At 37.2% G+C, this 20,546-nt stretch overlaps 1 protein-coding gene across 2 annotated transcripts in view; it reads right to left on the bottom strand.

The window, feature by feature from the left end:
- crybg1a (crystallin beta-gamma domain containing 1a) overlaps positions 1-20,546 on the bottom strand; it is a 42,387-nt gene that overhangs the window by 16,205 nt on the left and 5,636 nt on the right. Inside the window, exons 2-4 of one of the 2 annotated variants that reach the window (XM_042742339.1) lie at positions 11,574-11,721; positions 5,984-7,191; positions 697-4,828 (exon numbers count right to left, since the gene is read on the bottom strand). In XM_042742339.1, coding sequence (XP_042598273.1) covers positions 697-4,828; positions 5,984-7,191; positions 11,574-11,721 — 5,488 coding nt within the window. Of the gene's footprint in view, positions 1-696; positions 4,829-5,983; positions 7,192-9,258; positions 9,652-11,573; positions 11,722-20,546 lie in introns of those variants that run through there. The other variant, XM_042742340.1, reaches the window with a different exon arrangement.

Raw genomic sequence — 20,546 nt, 5'->3', positions numbered from 1 at the left:
TACTTGTACTTTTAGTCAATTACCTAAAATAAACTAAAAGAATTAAAGAGATAAGAGATTTTATTAAAACAAAGGACATTTGGTATTATAGGGGACATTCTTTAGGGTCTTCATGAAATGTCTGCCAAATACTTAAAATTAAAATGGTTAAAATTCCTCAATTATCGTGTATAACAAAAACTTTTAACCTTGTCAAAAACAGTTGTTCATTTCAATGCATGTATCTTTAAATAATAATGAGCTACTGCTCACTCCACCCCTCTCTGCTGTCTTTTAGCGCATTACCATCAAAAACAAAACTCATCCACTGTGTCCTCATTGGCCCTCATAATGGGAGAAAATGAATACTCTCATGTTCACTTTTAAATCCAACTACAAAACACCTGCATTGCTTATAAAACATTGCTGTTGCTACAGCTGCTCGACAGCACAGAGAGCTTACAACTGGCTGAGGGTGGAAATATGCTAATTCGGGACAGTCCATCAGCAGCGGCAGACGGGGCTTGAGCAGTATGACGCCATAGTGCTCAGAAAATCAAAACGGCTTGATAATTGAAAGTGTTTAGGTTATTTGGGGAGTGAATGGATTTTTATCATTGTAGGGTGGTTCTGTCAACACACTGCTAAGACAATTATATGCACACACCATGTAAAAGTGAATTTTGCATCTGATGTCCTCTTTAACATCTTTCTTACCTCTATGTATGTTGGTGAAAGACTGGTGGGTGTGGGCAGTGGAATCTGCTGAGTGCTGTTGGATGGAGATGTTAATCCTGATATGCCTTGCAGTCCCATGCTTGAGTTAAATTTATTGGAAGTGAGATTCAAATCCAGTGCAGGGACACAGCCAGTGTCAGGCCTTTGCTGGTTCATGGTGTTTGCTTCTTTCCCTTTATCCATGTACTTTTCCAAAAAGTCAGGCAGCTTGATTTCTGAGAAACTTGGAAGAGGTGGATGTGTGGATGGGCTCTTTACTGAATCTCCAGGTCCTGCCCTTACACTGCCAGAATCTGGCAAATCACCAAGCGCCTCTTTTGGAGAGGTGACAGCATGGGGCAGCAGTATGTCCTTTCGATCTCCTGAGGTTGGCACCGCCTCTGGTGGTGGCATTATGGGTGACTGAATGCCATTAATGAGAGAGCTTGGTTCAGTTCGGGCTTTTCTTGCCGTGTTTGGGGGGTTCACAAGGTTTGAGATGATTGACATTCTTTCCAATCTTGAGGACACTTTTCCAGAGCCCTCAGTGTTCTGTTTTTCTCCAACAGTTTTCTCTTCAGTGACTGTGACCTTTTTAGCTTTGTCTTGTTCCCGTCTAGAGGAGATACCTTTATAAAGAAGGCTGTCCTCAGAACGTTTGGACAGTGGGTTGGTTTTTGCCTCCTCATTTTTCCTCTTGATCATCATGGCTGGAGAGGGGTCTTTAGGTCCTACAGTTTTTCTTGTCCCAAACTGGAACTGTTCTGGGTCAAATATCTTCTCAAAGTGATCTTCTTTAATGGCAGGCATGGCAAAAGGAGGTGACGGCATTTTGTTCTGCCCATGTTTTCTTGGTGGCAAAGAGAAAGGGGAGCAGTTCTCCTTGATGTTACGAATTAAATCATCAAAGTCATCCGAAGTGTCAAGCTGATTGTCATCACTTGCAGAACAATCCAAACGTCTCTCTGTTTTCTTCTTCTCAAAACTTCGGTCCACGTCTAACCAACTAGATGGTGCTTTGCTATTTTGTGAGAGGCTTTTGGTGTCCAAAGGAAGATTCTGGGAAGTAAACTGATGAACACTTTGGTCAGTTGGTGGTTTCAGCTTTTGTAAATTCGTAGCTGGTATTTTATCATGAGGCTTTGTAAGATCCTTGACTTTCAGGTTGGACTCTGTACTTTTAGTTTGGACTTCACTCTTTCTGTCCTCTTTGGAAGTCAGTTTATCTGTTATTTTAACTGATGTAAGTTGCTGATCTAAAGTCTGATCACCTTTTCGAATGGGTTTAGAAGCAGCCTCTGGAGCCGTGATCACTGCTACTGGTGTCTTATCAACTTGCTTCAATTTATTTAATTCATTCTGTTTGACACACTCTGGGTTTGTTTTATGCGAGTCTCCAGACTGAACCAGTTGCTTCTCTAATACTTTGTGTTTGCCACTTTCTTCTTCACTTTTAACCTTTTCATCTAGTTTTGTAGTTGGTTTTGGTTGTTTTAAATCTGAATTCACAGTATTTTCCACACTGAGCTTTTTGGTCTCAGTCTTCTGAGTTGTTTCAGATGAGTCCTCTGAAATTACTTGACTGATTTGTTCCTGACAAGAGCGAGGCTTCTCTGTATCTTGACCACTCAGATGACAGGATGTCTCAAACCCAACATGGGACTTATCTTTAACAACATCTGACAGCTCATTAGATGCAACCTGCACATGTGCTTCCATTGAAACTGGTACATCTGTCACTGTCATTTGCTTTTCTGAGTTTGAATCACTCTTTTCTGAAAGCAACACATCCAGTTTCACTTTGGTTTCAGTGGCCCCAGATTTTTCATCCTTCGTTTCAAAAGAGGCTTTTGGTTGTTTGGCTATCTTGGGTATTTTGGAAATTTCATCTGCCTTAGACAGGGAACACGTCTCTTTCTTGTCTGGGTCAACATCTGACTGCTTATCTGGCGTAATTTGGACATGTGACCCTGATGAATCTGGTATATTTGATTCAGTCTGTGGTTTTATGGACTGCAAATTTTGGTTTTCTGAAACCGACACATCCAATTTGACTGTGTTTTCAGCAGCACCAAAATTTTCACCCTTCGTTTCATTAGAGACTTTTGATTGTTTACCAATATTTTGAGTGCTTAGATCACTGGTTATGTTTTGGTCCATTACAGGTATTGAGGAATTTTCATTTTCCTTGAAAAGGCCACATTTCTCTTTCTTGAACTCAGTAAGTGGCTTTTCTTTGACTGACTGCTTAATATTTGGTACATCCTGGACATGTAGGTTTGGTGAAATTGATATATCTGACTCTGTCTGCTTTTCTGAGTTCAAATCTTTCTTTACTGAAGACACTTCCAGTGTGACTTTCTCAGCAGCACCAGATTTCTCACCATTTGTTTCGGAAGAGGCTTTTGATTGTTTAGCCATCTTGGATGTTGTGGAAATTTCATCTGTCTTAGTAATATCTGGCTGTTTATCTGATGCAACCTGCGCATGTGGGTCTGATGAAACTGATAGATTTGATTCTGTCTGTCGATTGCTTTGTAAATCATTGTTTTCTGAAAGGGACACATCTGGTGTGACTTTGGTCTCTGCAGCATCACAATTTTCACTTTCAGAAATGGCTTTTGATTGCTTCAAAATATTTTCTACTTTGTCAGATTTCAAAGCAGCTGTGGGTGTGACAGACAAATTTGTTGTTTTCTCGCCTTTGTCTGTTTTTGAATCTGAAGATGCAGCTGGCTCTGCCTTCCGAAAATCTTTCCTGGGTTTGAGTTTAGTGGGACTTTTGAGACGTGGAGTTCCTGACTGTAAATCATCCACCTCCTTAACAGGGCTTTTCAATTTGAGCTCTGGCGATACCCTGATCACAGCATTCCCAGCGCCTTGATCACATTTGGAAGATTTGCCATCAGCAACAGGACCGTTAACCAGTGATGACTCATTTCTCTCTGGCTGGGTAAGTGGCAGTGAGGCTGGTTCGTGTGACTCACTCTCTCCGTGGGCAACTTCTCCATCTGAGGGCTGTTTCTGAGGGCTCAATGGCATCGTTCGAGGCAGCTTCCTTCCTGTTGGTGACACATCAGTCATGAATTTCTTTGGACTCTTTGGTCCGCTCAGCTGGGTTTCGTTCGCTGGTTTCTCCTTTTCAATATTCTGATCTGACTGGTCTGTGCCAGGCGCTGAGGAAGAAAGTTTTGTCTCGGTTTTGTTGCCAGTGTCACCTGATTTGAATTTACTCTTTGAATAGGAAAAACTACTCTTTGATGTTGGACTTCTGTCAGTGGCAGCTGTCGGTTGTGTTTTTGACTTTTGGATATCTTTAAATGTTTTGAATTCAGTGTTGAGCTTTGTTGAAATAGAATTCTCCAAAGTTGGGGAAGATGGGGATTTATCCACAGACAGGGAATGTTTTAGCTCTTTACTTTTTTCTTTTTTAGTCTTTGGAAGATTGACCTGTTCTTTAGTGGGTTGAGAAGTTTTTGTCATTAGTGAGGCATCCAAAACATCCCTCTCTTCCAATCTCTTAGTCGGTGACATTTTCCGCTCTGGACTTATTGATGCTTCTTCATTCTGAGCTTCTGTAGAAACACTATACACTGTAACAACCTCCAGCACTTTCTTTGGTTTAGTTTGAACCTCTGGTGTGACTTTCTTGTGAATTCCGGTCCTGATTTCATTTGGTTTATTAAGTTTAACAGATTGGTCCTTTTCTGTTGGTGATTTAATCTCTTTTTGATCAGTCTGCTTCTGTGAAATCCTCCGTACTGGAGGTACTTCTATCTTTGATGCCTCAGAGAGGCTTTTAATGCGAGACATTACAGCTTTTGTTTTAGGGGCAACTTGTGGTGGTGGGTTCTTTGCTTTAATTCCCCCATTTGGTCCACTGGCGGCTCTGTCCGTACGTTTGGATGGCATAGATGAGTTTTGATGACTACTCATCACAGTGTTCAACGTTACTTTACTAATTGGCATTTCTGCTAAATCAAATTCCTCCCCAAAGTCTGTAGCGTGTTTGTTTTCTGTTGAAAGTTCAGAGGGGCAGTCTACATCCTCATCAAGAGGCTGCTTTTGGACAACTGACTCGTTTGTCTGTAGGTTAGACTGCTTGACATTTACACTTTTGGGGTTTGGTAATCTGTGGAAAGACATAAAAGCAACAGCAATGTTAAGAGACAAGTATGGGAGGATCCATGCATTCATATGCCTTCAGCATGCATAACATTAATGAGAAATAATTTGAATTCTTCAAGGATGTAAAAACACAGACACCTCATATGCAAACCATCCCATAGATGCATATTTCCTGTTGAAGAGCTCAAATTATTTCAGATCACTTTTGTGAACATGTTTGGCCACATTTCTAGCCTTGACATCATCACTGTCCACGACTTAACCTGCTTAAACTTATAACCATGACATATCAATTAATTGTGTAGACATTTTCAATTACTAAGCTAAAAAGGGCTGATTAATCACACATGAACTTGCACAAAGTTATTCAAGTAAATTAATTCCATGTTAAGTAGAGATCAAATCATACAAAAGAAATGACACAGTCACAAGCTGCTATAGAAACTGAAGTGATCAGTTAATTTCCACTGTACAGGTAGTAATTAACTTTAAGCAGCTGAACATGATGATATGATGATAAACAAGATAATAAAATCATATTACATTGAGACAGCAGTTTTTCAACATTAGGCAACCCTCATTTATGGTTAGATCTATTCTTCCACGTATCATGGATTCCACAAAAATATTAAGCTGCCCAACCATTTTCAACATGTATATATTTTTAAAAAAATGTTTTTATATAATATTTATTTATTAACTTGAGCACCAAATCAGACTATTAGAATGTTTTCTAAAGGATCATGTGACCCTGAAGACTGGATGCTGAATGGCTGCTGAACATCCAGCTTTGCCATCGCAGGAATAAATTACATTTTGAAATGTATTTAAACAAAATAACAATTATTTTAAATTGTTATAATATTTCAAAATTTTACTGCATTTCTGATTAAATAAACAGCTTTAGTGAGCATAAGAGACTTCTTTCAAAAACATTTTTAAAATCTTACCGACCCCAATCCTTTGAACAGTATGCTACATATACAACAGAAACCTTTATCTATGGAAAGATCTTAGAGTCACTGTTCATCTCATACTCAAAATCATGGGAACCCAAGTATCATATTGCACATAGTAATCTGCAATGTACAGACTGAACAAAGCCCTCGCTGCTCAGTAACCCAACACAGACACACAAACACAACGCAGGAGTACTTACATTTTCACCTTAACCTGCTGTACATTCTGCGTTATATCCAAATCAGTCTCACTTTGAGTCTCTGTGTCAGCTTGTTCTTCCCCGTCTAGGCTTGACTGAGAACCAACAAACACTCTTTTAGCAAAGACTTTCTCACTCTTTGACAGTTTCAAGCTTCTGCGTTTCTCTTCACTGCTCTCAGCATGCAGGCGTTTAGGAACAAGGCTGTCACGAGTTTCCTCCTCTGGTGGTTTGGTGCTGTCTTTTGAAGCATGTAAGGTGAAGATGGCTTGCTCTGCAGCTTGAGAAGGAGCAGGAGTGTTGCTAGGAGCTGCACTGAGGGCAGAATAACTCTCAACTGGGCTGGCCGGAGCAGGTTCTGTAGAAGAGAGTGAGTCAGTAATTGAGCTCTCACTCTCCTCCTCTGTCAGGTGAGTTTCCGCCCACACGGCTCTGTGTACTTGACCAGGTGAGGGAGATGATTGCACTGACCTCTCCTCTGCCTCAGGGGAAGTGCTGTTCGTTGGGGCAAGAAGCTCATTATTACTTTCTTGATTGCTTATTTTACGTGATTTCCGTTTGCCGCTGTTTTTCTTCCCCATGCTTTCTGTTTCTGTCGGTTCTCCAGGCTGAATATCAGAGGATGATAAGTTTCTGGACTGTGATCCCAGAGTCACCCCAACCAACGCTGTGTAATTCCCACCGCCTGTGATGGTGGTTTTCAAAACTGTCTTTTTACTCTCTGTCCCGCTTGAGACGCCGGGGGACTTTGGTGTGTCAGGCGTGTGTATAGGGGCATCTACACATTTCTTTATTGTCGTATCTGTTGTCTCTTCCAGGTATACCTTGAGCTTCCTGTTCACCTCCTTCACCAGATTCTCTGTCTTCTTGTCGCTGGAGGTTTCAACCCTGCTCACCTTGAACACTTCCACCTCTTTTACACTTCCTCGTCCGCTACTGCCGCTGTCTGCAAAAGGCAAGTCTCCTCCATCTGCGACATTGGAGGCTACGCTACACACACTGGGACTTCTATTCTCCGGCCCAAACACTGAGTCGTCGATCTCTGTGTGTTGAGTCTGTCTCAGTTCCTTGGATCCTGAGTACCTGGTTGGGCTGTTTGGCTCCGGTGACAAATTTTCATCCCTGTCATCCGATGTGGTTCTGCTTTTTTTCTTCCGGTTGAAAAAGCTTCCAATGCGGTTAAGAACTCCACTCTTCTCCTCGGAACTCTGCAACAACAAGAAAAGGAAAAACAGGTAAGAAGTCCTAAATAAATACAGATCTTAATTATAAAACTCACAGATCTCAGATCTCTGTACAGATATCACATAGAAAACTCTTATTAAACTTGAGCACTTGTGGCTGTGTTGAAGGGGTTGCAGATTTCAGTCAGAAATTAGGCTAGCTTTTCATTTTAGTTCCACTGTCTAAATTATGATAAAAGATTTTGAGAAAATACCGCCAGAGGGCAATACACAAAAAATGAGAGTTCAGTGTATTTCTGTATTTCAGAGTCATCTTATAACATTAACTGATTACTATTTACTTATTCAGAATATGTAAAGAGTCTGCATTCCTGTATTTCCAACAGATTCTCTTGTATTCTTGCTTCTTTATTCAACCTTGTTATTGGATGTTTATCTTTGTTTACCAATAGAAAACCAAAGTATCTATGGTAACTGATGTTTGTTTCCCCCATGTGTGAACTGAACTTCCTGGATGACTCTATCTAGACCGCACAGCTACCTTACTGTTTCAAGTTCAGTTATACATGATTATACTTAATTAGATTATAAGTTGCATAACCTTAGTTATAGTATTAAGGCATTCAACATAAGATAGTCACACACAATTATTCGAGAAATTATGTGAAATATCTCAGGACAACTTGAGACAAGTCCCAAAACATCCTCTTTAAAGACAATCCATGGATTTCAAAATCTTTACATGAGACCAACCCCGACTTGGCGAGCACTCAGAAAACTAGTGATGTATAAAAACACAATCATCTGAGAATAAGAGGAAGCACCTCAAAAGATTATTCAAGTCAGCACAGAACCCTAATCAGACAAAGCTTTCAGACATTACTCTTACATCTTGGTAATATTATATCCAACAAAATGTGAGAACTCGGTAGTACCACTGCATCAGTCATTTTTAAGTGACAATGTAAAATTCTAAATATTCTATTTAACATAAACATAAATATTAGCAGCGCCACGTTGACAAGAACATAAATTCCATACACCCGCGGCAGTTATACGTTATGAAAAAATCTTCATATAAAAAACTCGGAGCACCCGAGGTGAAATGACTAAACTCATACCTGGCCAGTTCCCCGTTAATAATAAATGATCATTTCCTCTACGGAGCAGTTCTCTCTGAAACACGTTCCTGCCTGTCTTTACCTCCACCTACTAACTTTAGAGATGTCCGAATCCTGAACGAATCATTCTTTAGAGTCGATAGCTTTTAGTGAATCGGTTCACAAAAAGAGACTGAACAATTCCTTCACAAAACGAACTGAATCGGATCGAACTGAGCCTCATTAAAAAGGGAATCGTCTCTTTCGGATTTGACTGCTGGGACGAAAATTAAGTTACTTTAAATACCAGAATAGAAGAAATGCTACAAATAAAAATACTGGAACTGGAAGGTGTACCTAATTGAATCAACACGCACAGAAACGTTTTCAGCTGAGCAGTGTAAATGAGTTTTATTGTTGTGGTCTTCTACCTTTAGTGTTGATGACTTTTTTTTAATCATGGCTGCAACATATAAAACGAGGACATGTTTTATTACAATAAAACATACTCGGACAAAAACAATCAAAAATAAACCGGCATGTTACTTCAGCAGCACGTTTAAAAGCAGAAATGTACCACGCCGTGACGTAAAGAATCATTGAATCATTTTAAATCAGCTCTTTCGAACGTACACTTCAAAAGAAGTGATTCACGGAATCACTGTAATTATCCCAAACTAGGACAAAGGCGATGTCTCAAAACCAAGTTCTGCCTACCTAGACAGTACTATGGGTATCATAAGCGTTTTTTTATACAGTCTATGGTTCCGACCAAAGGTTCCGACTCAGCTCAGCGCGCATTAAGATCCAAACAGCACTTCTGGAAAACTGAGCGCGCATGTGAGACTCCAAAATGTGCTTGTCTAGGTAGGCAGCTCACTATGATTTGAGACACAGTCAAAAACTCTGCAAAGCGCCATAAAACAGTGAAAACACACACACACACAGAGAAAATTTCCTTCACCATATTATAAAATATCTTTCTCCTTACCATTTTATCCAGCTGGAAATAAGGATCGAGTCTGTCTCTCTTATTGTACCAAAATCAGGACGCAGAAATCATTGAAAGCAGTCCGAAGTTCACAGCAATAAAAACAGAAGAAACACATAGACGATCGTGTTTTAATCCAGCTCGGTCCTCGATTACAATCGCTATTCAGACCGTCTGCTCATTCAGTCGCTGTTCAGTCGCAAACTGCATGAGACGGAAAAATGTCAAAACTTTTTGAACTCGAAATCATGTTCTGTTTACTTTGGTGGCGCCGGTCCAGGAGCATTGCAGGTTATGCCACATGCAAGCGAGCTCACTTTAGAGCTGTTGTGCAACTCAAAGTTAAACAACATTATTCACCCACAGTCCATGTATGAAAATCGACCACATCCAACCAAACGCCACACCCTTCCTCTCTATCCAGTGTGACTCTCCCCTCAGACTACTGGACATTAACAAGGCCAAATAATACTAGTAATAATAATTACATGTTATAGTATTATTTTTATTGTTACATTTTCTTATAATAGTTATATTTTTATTACTAAGTAGGATAACTGCATTATCTAATGTCTAATTAGATTATAAATAAGATTTTAATATTAATATAAAATACCTGATATAACAATTAATTACTTTACTGATTACATTTCATTAAATTCTGAATTGCAATTGTCAACTTTCTTCTTTCACTTATGTATATCACCAGTGCTGCCAGTGAATAAAATAAAATAAAATAAATCAAATTTCTAATGTATCATTATTACATTTAGTTGCAGACCATTAACTTAACAGTCTGGTTGTTCACAATCTTGCTCTATACGCATTGTGCCTTTAGAATGATAGTGAATAATAATACTGAATGAATATTTATTCAATAAAGTATATACTGCTGAAAAGCATTTTCTAAATAGCGGGAAACATAAACCATAAGCATAAGTTACTGCTAATATTTTTTTAAAAAGGGAAGGTGTGTTCTTTGTTTGGCATCATATGGTTATCCATAGAGGAATAAAACCTTGAAGTTCGCTTTGTTATGGACAACAGAAAGGCCAGCCCTCCTTGAGACTGCTATTGAGGACTTTGTTTGACTTAACTATTGTGTGACTTTGACTTTAGTTTTCTGTCAACTCAAGAAGGTCAAACTGAACAGTCTAATTATATTTTCAACTGTTGTTATGGAAGTCTTTAGTAACAGGCACCCAACATTTCAGATCTCTTGCTTAGGTAATGAGCAACATGACTAAAGTGGACTATGCAATTTCTGCAGAATGCATGTGTGGACAAACTGACTTAAAAAATATAAATTAAGTTAAAATGTATATATTTGTATAAGGAAGAGTGATAATGATATTGCTAATTTATAAAAGGATTTTGTGATGATATGTATAACATTTAATTATTATAATTTATACGTTAACACATATTACATATAATATATAATATTTAATTATAAAATGTTTAAATCATATTAATATCCACATTTTCATAACCATTAAATGTCCATACACATTACAGCTTTACTGTATTAATGTTCTGTTCACTATGGTAAAGACAGTACTAGTACTAGTTTTTTAAGCTGTTGTTCACTCAGTTGTTAAGCCTGTGCTGTCCTCTGCAGGCTTGTTAAGGAGTTCACAACACTGAAGTTCACTAGACGTTTACATCATGAATGGAACTGAAACAGATCAGTTTACCTGTAAAATAAATATAAACAACCTGATCCTTATTTCAATAACATCAAACTTTTTTGATATAAACAAAATGATTATAAAATAGTATATCTAACACATTTAGGGTTTTTCTTCACCAGTTGCTATTTACCAAGTATTTTCATGTAGTAAGTTAAACCATAGCACAAGAAACAGTTTACAGAACTCAGGATTCAACCAGTGAGACTTTTCCACGAAAACCATCCATGCAGAATTCAAAAAAGGACCACATAAAACACAGAATACATTTCAGACAAATCCAGCGTCTGTTAGTGTTTGCCTTGTTGTACTGAGAGCTGTGACTCCTGTAATCTGATCCTCTGATGAAAGAAGAGCAGCAGCTGCCCAAGGCTAAAGCAAATTAGTCTCTGCATAGGGAATCCAGTCTACTTCCTTTTCCTTACAGTAAACTTTAGTGATGTACTTAAGATCAGTATGTTCTTTTCGTTTAGCAGGAAATGACAAAGTAAAGAGAATTTTAATAGCTGTATTTTATGTAAGGATTAAAAGGTGTATCACCCATTTAATGTCCATTCCATAAGATCCACATTCAAACAGACAAAAGACAGACAGAGTTAGCCGGATCAGAACATTTCCACATACCTTCCTGTGTTTGCGTTTGGGAGAAGATGGATCTTGAAGTGATGCGAGATCCAGGCTTAGCGTGGAACTAGACCGAGAGCGGACAGGGGTGGGGCAGGTGTCGGTCATCACATAGTCCTCTGTTTGGATGCTCATCTGATCAAAACTCCTGTGGAACAGAGAACCAATTGTTACTGTAGTCTGAAAGAGGACTGACTCATATATGCCCTAGTTTCCAATGAAGAAGTAAAGTATCAGCGCAAAAGATCATAAAGGGAATGTATAAGATTGTATTCTGTTTTTCTGTTATCTTGACAGATTTTTTTTTTTTTTTTTATTTAAAAAAAGCTTCACCGCTCAATCCTCTCTATGTAACCAGGAAAGGACATGTCCAGGTCACATTTTTATGGAAGTAATAATAAAAGAAATAATTAAAATGTAACTGCGATCTCACAATTTTTACTTTTTTCTCACAATTATGAGTATATATGATATAAACTCACAATTCTGACAAGAGAAGTCCACATTTTGAGTTATAATCTTGCAATTGCAAGAAAAACGGTCAGAATTGTGAGATAAAAAGCTGCAATTACCTTTTCATAAATATAAATATAGCACATTGTGTAATAAATATTACAATTAATTAAGTGAATGTACTGCAAATATATCTTGGAAGAAGGTGGTGTTGTGTTTTCATGTTCAGAATAAATATTAAAGGGATTGTTCACCCAAAAAATGAAAATGATTTACTCACTCTCAAGCCACCCTAGGTGTATATGACTTTCTTTTCTCAGGTGAATACGATCAGAGTTATATATATAAAAAAATGTCCTGGCTTGTAAGTGAATAGGTTTTTGAGATTTTGAAGCCCACAAAAGTGCTCCAGACCACTCCGGGGGGGTTAATAAAGGCCTTCTAAAGCAAAGCGATGTGTTTGTGTAAGAAAATATCCATATTTAAGACTTTATAAAGCTTGGAAGAGCCAGGACACTTTTCAAATATAACTCCAATTGTATTCAGAGGATTGCTTGAGGGGGAGTAAATCATGGGGTAACTTTCATTTTTGGGTGAATTATGCCTTTAAGTTCTGCATTTTTGTCCTGTTTACTCTAATCGTTATTGTGACATGGCAATTCTTTTAGCATTAAAATGCAATATTAAGAATTTGCTAACATTTGCCGAATAATCAAAATAGTCTTTATACACTGCATTAAATTCACTGATTAACTGTCTTCTTGTTGTCAAAAGGGCTTCCCTCCTGGAATAAAGGTCTCTAGGTATTGTGCAAGTTCTCTATTGCACAATTGAACCTTTTGCAACTAGTAACCACCAGGGAGCAGGCTTAGATTAGTTTTGCTTAGTTGCACAAGTCTGGATAGCCTTCATCTTCCTCTAGTATTTGTCTTCACTTGCAGAATGAATCTTGTGTGGGATATGACACACCTCACCGGCACAGAAAAAAAGCTCTGGGAATCACCATACAGTCATTCTGTGAGACCATTTCTGTGACTCATCATGCACAAAAAAGATCAAATGATTAATGATTAAATGTTAAATTAAATTAAATTAAATGTTTTTAAATGATTTGTACACATCCTTTTTCTACAGAACATGCAGCCTTTGTATAAATAGAGCAATTAAAGTACCAAATTCAATCCAAATGACTCTGCAGACTTCATAAAGACACTTAACAGCATGAACAAAATTTGAACGCCATTCGGGGGAAATGACAAAAATGTTCTTTGACAGGTTCTGAAGTGAGGGGCTCGCAGATCTTCTGCCTGCAGCGTATCTGATCAGCTGGGTGTTTCTGACCACAATCCAGTGTTCATGCTTGACTCATCACATTGAAAGAGTTCCCGTGAATTAAGCTGTTTGGACGTCGCAAGCAATAAATGGCTAATGATATTCTGGTTTATTAATACAATCCAACAGCCCTGCCTAATCCTGCTAGTATTTGACAAACTACAGAAGGTTTAGACTTTCCAGGAATATTTTATTTAGGCTAAACATCCGTCGTATTGTTACTGGCACCCATCTGTTAAGCTAAGGCTGAAAAGGGGTTAAAACTTCAGTTTCCTCTCTGACTGTTTGAGCCCTCTGGGCAAAAGCAGAAATACATGATCTGGCATGTGTGTTAGTAAGGGAAGCCATGATCTCAGGACTATGGATGCTAAAGCAAACAACCTGAGACGCCTGTGGCTTTTCATATTTAATCTGAATAAACTCATATCCAGTTCAAGATTTTGTGTCATTTACAGATATCAATGAGGAGTCATTTCAGTGAATTCTGAATTTGTTTATTGTTTATGTGATGAACAGCAGTGTCAATTTTCAGTCTTTTCAGTCAACAAGCAATCTGTATAGGATGACCCATTAACACAGATTCTGAATGTAAAACAAGATGCATAAAATTTTGAAATATCAATACTGTGACTCCAATGTGTTACTGTGACTCAAATTCACTTGACAAGAATTGCTGATACAGTAGCTTATCTTCACCTGACTCACCGTGGTTCCAATGTATGTGACTAATAATATAATGTGTGTTGACCTGTCGCATACAGTATAAAATTTTGATTATGTGTCATAAAACACATGATCTGTTCATCCAAACTCACATGCCTCCTTAAAAGTATCATTTTGTTATTTACTTATTTCTGAATAGAACCAGCATCCACCCAATCACATCAGAGCATGTCACATGTGTCTAGTCAGCATTTGTCCCTGTCATAAATAATATCATTCATCATATCATTCATCACTAAATGCAGGAGTGGCAGAGCTTTGTGAATGACAGACATCTGAATTTCTGGAAATCTGTTGCGCTTTCTGTGGAATTATGCTGCTGAATCTGTGCACACCTATCAATAAAACATTCCGTACACAATAGTCTGATGTTGTATATGCCGCAACCAAACTGAACTGTTCCAAGCACTGTTTCTCAGTCTCACACACACATATAACAGTTAAATCTCCATTACTGTTCTGGCAATCTTGCTTCCAATGAGGATGGAGATCTGGCAGTGAAACTAAAAATATTAAAAATAATATTTGTTAATTGACATAAAGTTGAAATAAAATAGAATTAGATGGAAAGCTTTGAAAACTTAAACAAAATTGAGAAATGCTGTCTTTCCAAACAAACTGAAATAATATTTATGCTGCAGAAAAATGAGAATTGCAGTAAAACAAAACTGAGATAAAAAATAAAGCTAAATAAATAAAAATAAATAAATGAGAAAAGCACCAAGTTACTAAAGCTTAAACTGAAATTAAATAATGTTTATTAAACAATAATAATATTTTTTTCTGTTGATTGTCTGAATGTATACGAGTGTTTATGTTATAAGTTTATGTCATTGTAACAAGTGGTTTTTGTTATGTAAGCTTAAAATCAATAAAGAGATTTAAAAAAAAGGAATAAAAAAAGAAAATCTGTATTTTCTACTGATGACATTTTTCATATACAGATAAACAAAAATAAACCAGGCTCAGTTTAGGTGTTTTGGAAGATTATCACTAATATACAGATGAGAAAAAAAGGATTAATTACTTCCAACTGACATGAGAGCAGTTCTGATCACCTAGTATAATTCATAAACTTTGGAGGAAAATAATTCACTAACAGGACATCAAACAATCAAACTTGGACTGTAAATCTATAATTAAAGGGATTTATGTTTCAGGAAAATACATTTGAGAGGGTTGGGGTACTTTCAAGCAAGCAAGAAAATATTTGTGAGAGCTTTGTGCTAGGACTAAGATCCACTAAGACCGCTGCTCCGTCAGCAGCTTTGGGCCACACCTAACTGTTACATAACACTGACATTCTGACCCAAATCCACACACTTTCTGACCACCCCCCAAAGACATGGAAAATAGTCAGTGCTGCATCAGTTTCTTAATAAGAGTATGTGTGTGTCCAGGTCATGTGTATAAAAGGGTTTTATGTGTGAGTGTGCACACAATGAAACCCAATGCCTTTGTGTACAAGGTCCACATTTTATGTTCATGTTTACAATCATCTGAGAGATTGTGCCTTTTGTTCTCTATGTCTTCTGTTATGGTTGTGTCTGAAATGACTAAATAAACATACGCCAGCTAATTTTTGATTCTCTTATAAAGCAATATTCTGCAATGTTTCATACTTATTAAAGACTAGCACAAATCCAGAACACAGCATTTAAAGGGACAGCTCTCCCAAAAATTACACCCGTGTCATTATTTACTCTTAAGTTGTTCCAGACCAAGACCTTATTCTTTCTTCTGTGTAACATAAAGGAGAAATACAACCACCAATATGTGTTATTTAATAAAAGTAAATGGAGAGCCAAGCTGTTAAACTTTAAAATGTCCAAAAACACTATAAAGGTATCATAAATGTTGTCTACATGACTCATGCAATATATTCCAATGCCGTTCAAGTCGTTTAAATGACAGCTTTTATTTTGCTTTTTTGTAATTTTGGATGACAGATCCCATTTCACATTTGTTATATGGACTAAACGCTATTATTTATTATTCTTCACTTAATTTGTGTTACACAGAAGAAAGATAGAAAAATATATTGATTTGGAAAGATATGAAGGTGAATAGATAATTTTCAATTGGGTGTATTTTTCCTTTAAAATAAATAAGGTCAAATAGTTAAATATAACTAGGAACTATAAATGTGACCAGAGATGCATCTGATCCATCTTTTGGCATCATGATACAGGTGGCTAAACAACTGAATATTACAAATTACACATGATGAGCTGTTGCACACAGTATTAGCAGAGCCACACCCCTTCATCACATAAAACAGAACAAACATCGAATACAGAGTGTCAAATGCTTCCAGTGCATTCCTGAAATTCAGGATACAGGATGTGGAAAATCATGCATGGAAAGACAACAGGCGACATGATAATAGTTACACATTTTTTTAATTTATTAAAGCTTTCTTAATTTCACTCAGTATTGGCAGGTGCAACAAAAACTTTGAACACAATTTCAGACTGTGGCTGTTTCTCTTGAATAACAGCAAGAGTGTACATAGGAATATTTTTTGAAAACCGCATTAAAGCATTGCATCATAACAGGCAACTCTGAATCACTAGATTAACAATGCGAGATGCTGAGCTGCCACTAGGGATGTTTTGTGTTTCTAAGGAGCAGTAATGATACCAAAAGGTCTCACCCTTGTTTTTATCTTGGGCTTCCATTGAACAAAATGATCAGAAGCTCCCATAAGCTTTCAGGATGATTTCATTTTACACACACACACACCCACCCACACACACACACACACTAAAAGGTCACACTAAATATGGCTACGGTATTAAAACAATGTGGCCTGGTCGGTTTCACACCTTATTTTGAAAACATCGAATCAGTTTTTCTTTTTAAATGATTATTGTCCCAAAGACAGAAGTATTTTTCTGTGGTAATGGAGCGAAGAGGCTTGTTAAATGTAAACGTCCACTGTGGCAGATGCAAAGCCATGATATTCTTTACATAACAAACTGAAAACTGATTCACCTGTCATCACAAACAACTGAAGGCCATGACAAAGAGCTTCTGATCGAGAGAGAGAGAAAGAGGGAAGAAATAAAAGAGAAAAGAAGAGAATGCCATTATATAACATCAATGAATATGTATTTGGTGAAATACTTTCCAAGCATTTGTTAACTCTCCCTGATATAACTGATACCAAGGCTACCCAGGAAGATCTGCATAAAGAACTTGTATATATATTTAATAAAATGTATTTATTATAAAGAAATAAAATATAATTACAATATTTATAATATTTAGTAATTTCTATATTACTTATTTGATCATTTGTGTGACTGACACTACTGGAATATATGTACAGTAGTAGGTTTAGGTGTCTCGTTAAGATTAATGGGTTTAAAGGTGAATTGTTGTGATAACGGTCATAATATTAATGATAACACTAAAGTTTTGAGTCTTAATGACTGTGCTGTAAGCGAACCTATGACAAATTTATATGCCATTACACTTGTATTTATATGGCACTCCAAGGTACTTGAAAAAACATTTTGCAACCGCTGGTTCCACTGTTTGTTTAACAGTGATATTCTGACCTCTTTTATTTTAAATCAGAAAGTCATTCTGCTACTTTACTAATCCTCTCACATACACGCAGTACAAAAAACAGTCATTCTTCTTTTTTATATCACAGTTTTAAAGAAAGTCACTGTGTTACTCTACTAATCCTCTCACATACACACAGTACAAAAAACAGTCAGTGGCCTGAACCATGTCAGATATAAGTATAGTTTGAGTTCCTAAGCCTTGCAAGCTAATTCCTTTCAGTATCTTTCCTGTTAACACACGTCTCCCTGTGTCTGCCTTCATCTCCCTGGGATTATGTGTCTTTTAGAATGTTTCAGTTTTTGGTTTTGAATTCATTACGTGATGGATGTCACTGAGTCTCCCCTCAGCATGTGGGTTTGATATCCCCAATAAAACCTGATTTAATGCGTAGAATGCAATACAATGAATCTGAGAATCAAGTGACATACATTTCTTACAGTAAATATGAGTATTTTCTCTCAGGTGTTTTGGAAAGCATCTGAAATACATACAATGGCAACATTCATGCCAAACACATTCAGAATATGGAAAACAACAATTTGTTTTGGTTTATAGCCTAGTATGGGTTGTCATGAACAGAATTATGAAACAAACTAAAAGTCTTTCCACCCTTGATACACTCTTAAAATCTCAGTGGCATCACTGATTCCCTCAAGAACCTTTACATTCATTGAACCTTTCCATTCCACAAAAAGTCTTTAGATTATTAAAATGTTATTCACACTAAGGTTCTTTTGGGAAAATTAGAATTATATCTTCCTTGGATTCTCATCTTCAAATTATGACAATAAGGTTACAAATCTTTTAACAAATATGTTGATTTATTATTGTAGATGCAGTTAAATGACTATAATTACCATTGAACTGAATAAATGCATTTCTATCATACTAGAAGGTATTTTTAGTCACTGTAAATAGTCGTAGTCAGTGCATGATTAGATTCAACAGAGAATCGTCACTACTACAATTTTACTTAAGCTACAGTATGCTGGGAAAAAACAAACGTTATTTATTTGAATTTCCATTGTTTGTGTTTCAAGCCCTTGGGCTGGACCCCCCATGAGCTGGAACACAATTTGAGCCTCTAACAACTACAGGCTTTATTCAGTCAGTTTTCTGTGAGATGTGTCTGGGCCAGTTGAAACACCTCTCAGTGATCACGTAACTCCTCTAAACAGATCACAGCCTAGTTATGTGTCAGTCTGTGCATTTCAGAAACCTCATATTCACATAAAGATAAGACAAAAATATGCATTATAAGGGAAGAAATTACAAGATTAAAATATCAGTAGCAGCAAGTTACCACAAAAAGAACCATAAATCAACTTACAATAGCAAAAGCATCATTTACAAATTATAAAAGATGTATGGCTAAGTTAGAACTTAATGTCAATGATATGCCAGAGAATAAAAAGGTGCATCATTACAAATGAGCGTACAAAGCTTTTTTTTCACGTCTTTAAAAAGATTGTTGCAAACAACATGAACAGTGTCAACTGTCGTCCGCTGAGGTTATGAGATAATAACTTCCAGCTTTTAAGCCTTCCTTTATTATTATTATTGCTATTACAAAAGGTGCTGATGAATCAGATTTTTAGTGTTTCCCCTCGAAGGTCAGGGAATATAATAAACTGTATTCAAAGAATAAAAACAACTTCAGAACTGGTTTCCCTGGTTATATTAGGAATCTTTATTAACTCACAGCCTACGATCAGATGGACATGTACAAATATACAAAAAGCATTATCATATAAACTGCAATGTGAAGGAGAGATCAGCTTCTGTTTTATTTTGCTCACTGGGTCATTTCCCAATCACTCTTTGCACATTCCTGCAGCATGAGTCTGTACAGGAACATGCAGAGAGACCAAGACAAAGAGCTTTTCAGACAAAAATAGGGGTGTCAAGATAGAAACCCTAAAGCACTTTTCCCCAATTTATTACAAATACAGATACCAGAAGTGAAGAACTGGTGGTCTGTGATGAGCGAAACGTTAACCATTTCATTATCAGTGGCATGCCAACAAGACAACAAGGTCACATCCTCTTCTGTACATTTGAATTTTTCCTCAAACAAAATAAAATGGTAACATTTTATAATCCCAGAAGGAAAGGTACAAAAGCTGTCACTGGGACAGTAACTTTTATATATGTTCACTTTAGTACCTTATTTACCACTAAAGGGTGCATATTAGGGCCTTTTTGCACCGCTTTAGTTCCAGAACTAAATGTAAAGTACTAAAGTACTGGGACAATTTTGCGCGAACTATTTCCCAGAACATTTAAAGGGTTGCATTGGCACCAAGAGTGTGTACTAGAAAGTGACGTAAGCTGGTCGACAGCGACGTCATTTGTGAGCAGTGTTCAACAACGAAAACAGAAAAGAACAACGTTAACAACAGGAAGATGGAGGAAGCTGTGATCGGAGCTGTGTTTTTGTTGTGTCTCGCGCGTTTCACAGTAATGGACATGGAATGTCGACTTATACGTTAAGCGATTGAAAGAACGGAAAGGAGGAAGAATCTCCAACGACAACTGCCAATTCTACATTTGCTACAAGTGCCTGCAATTCAGCATCTGTCCATCTATCGCTATTCTCCATACTTGCAAAATAAGTTGGCACAATATTTACAGTATGTTTACACAGTGTTTTAAATATTGGCGGGTGAGGGCGTTTTCGTACGCGTTTGGCCAATCAATGTCTACTTACGTCACGGGTAGTACCAGTTGTGCTGGTTAGAAAAGAGGGTAGTTCCACAATTAGTTCTGGTACTATGAAAAGGTTCCCGCGGTGCGAAAGACCCTAATAGTACCTTAAAAGTACATATTAGTACCAAAAGTTTATTAGCTACTTTTGCCCCAGTGACAAATTTTGTACCTTTAATA

This window comes from Cyprinus carpio, chromosome B17, assembly GCF_018340385.1.
Source record: "Cyprinus carpio isolate SPL01 chromosome B17, ASM1834038v1, whole genome shotgun sequence".
In the NCBI taxonomy this organism is placed as follows: Eukaryota; Metazoa; Chordata; class Actinopteri; order Cypriniformes; family Cyprinidae; genus Cyprinus; species Cyprinus carpio.
Note: the sequence above shows the minus strand (reverse complement) of the source record. Positions and strands in the feature narration are given on the sequence as shown.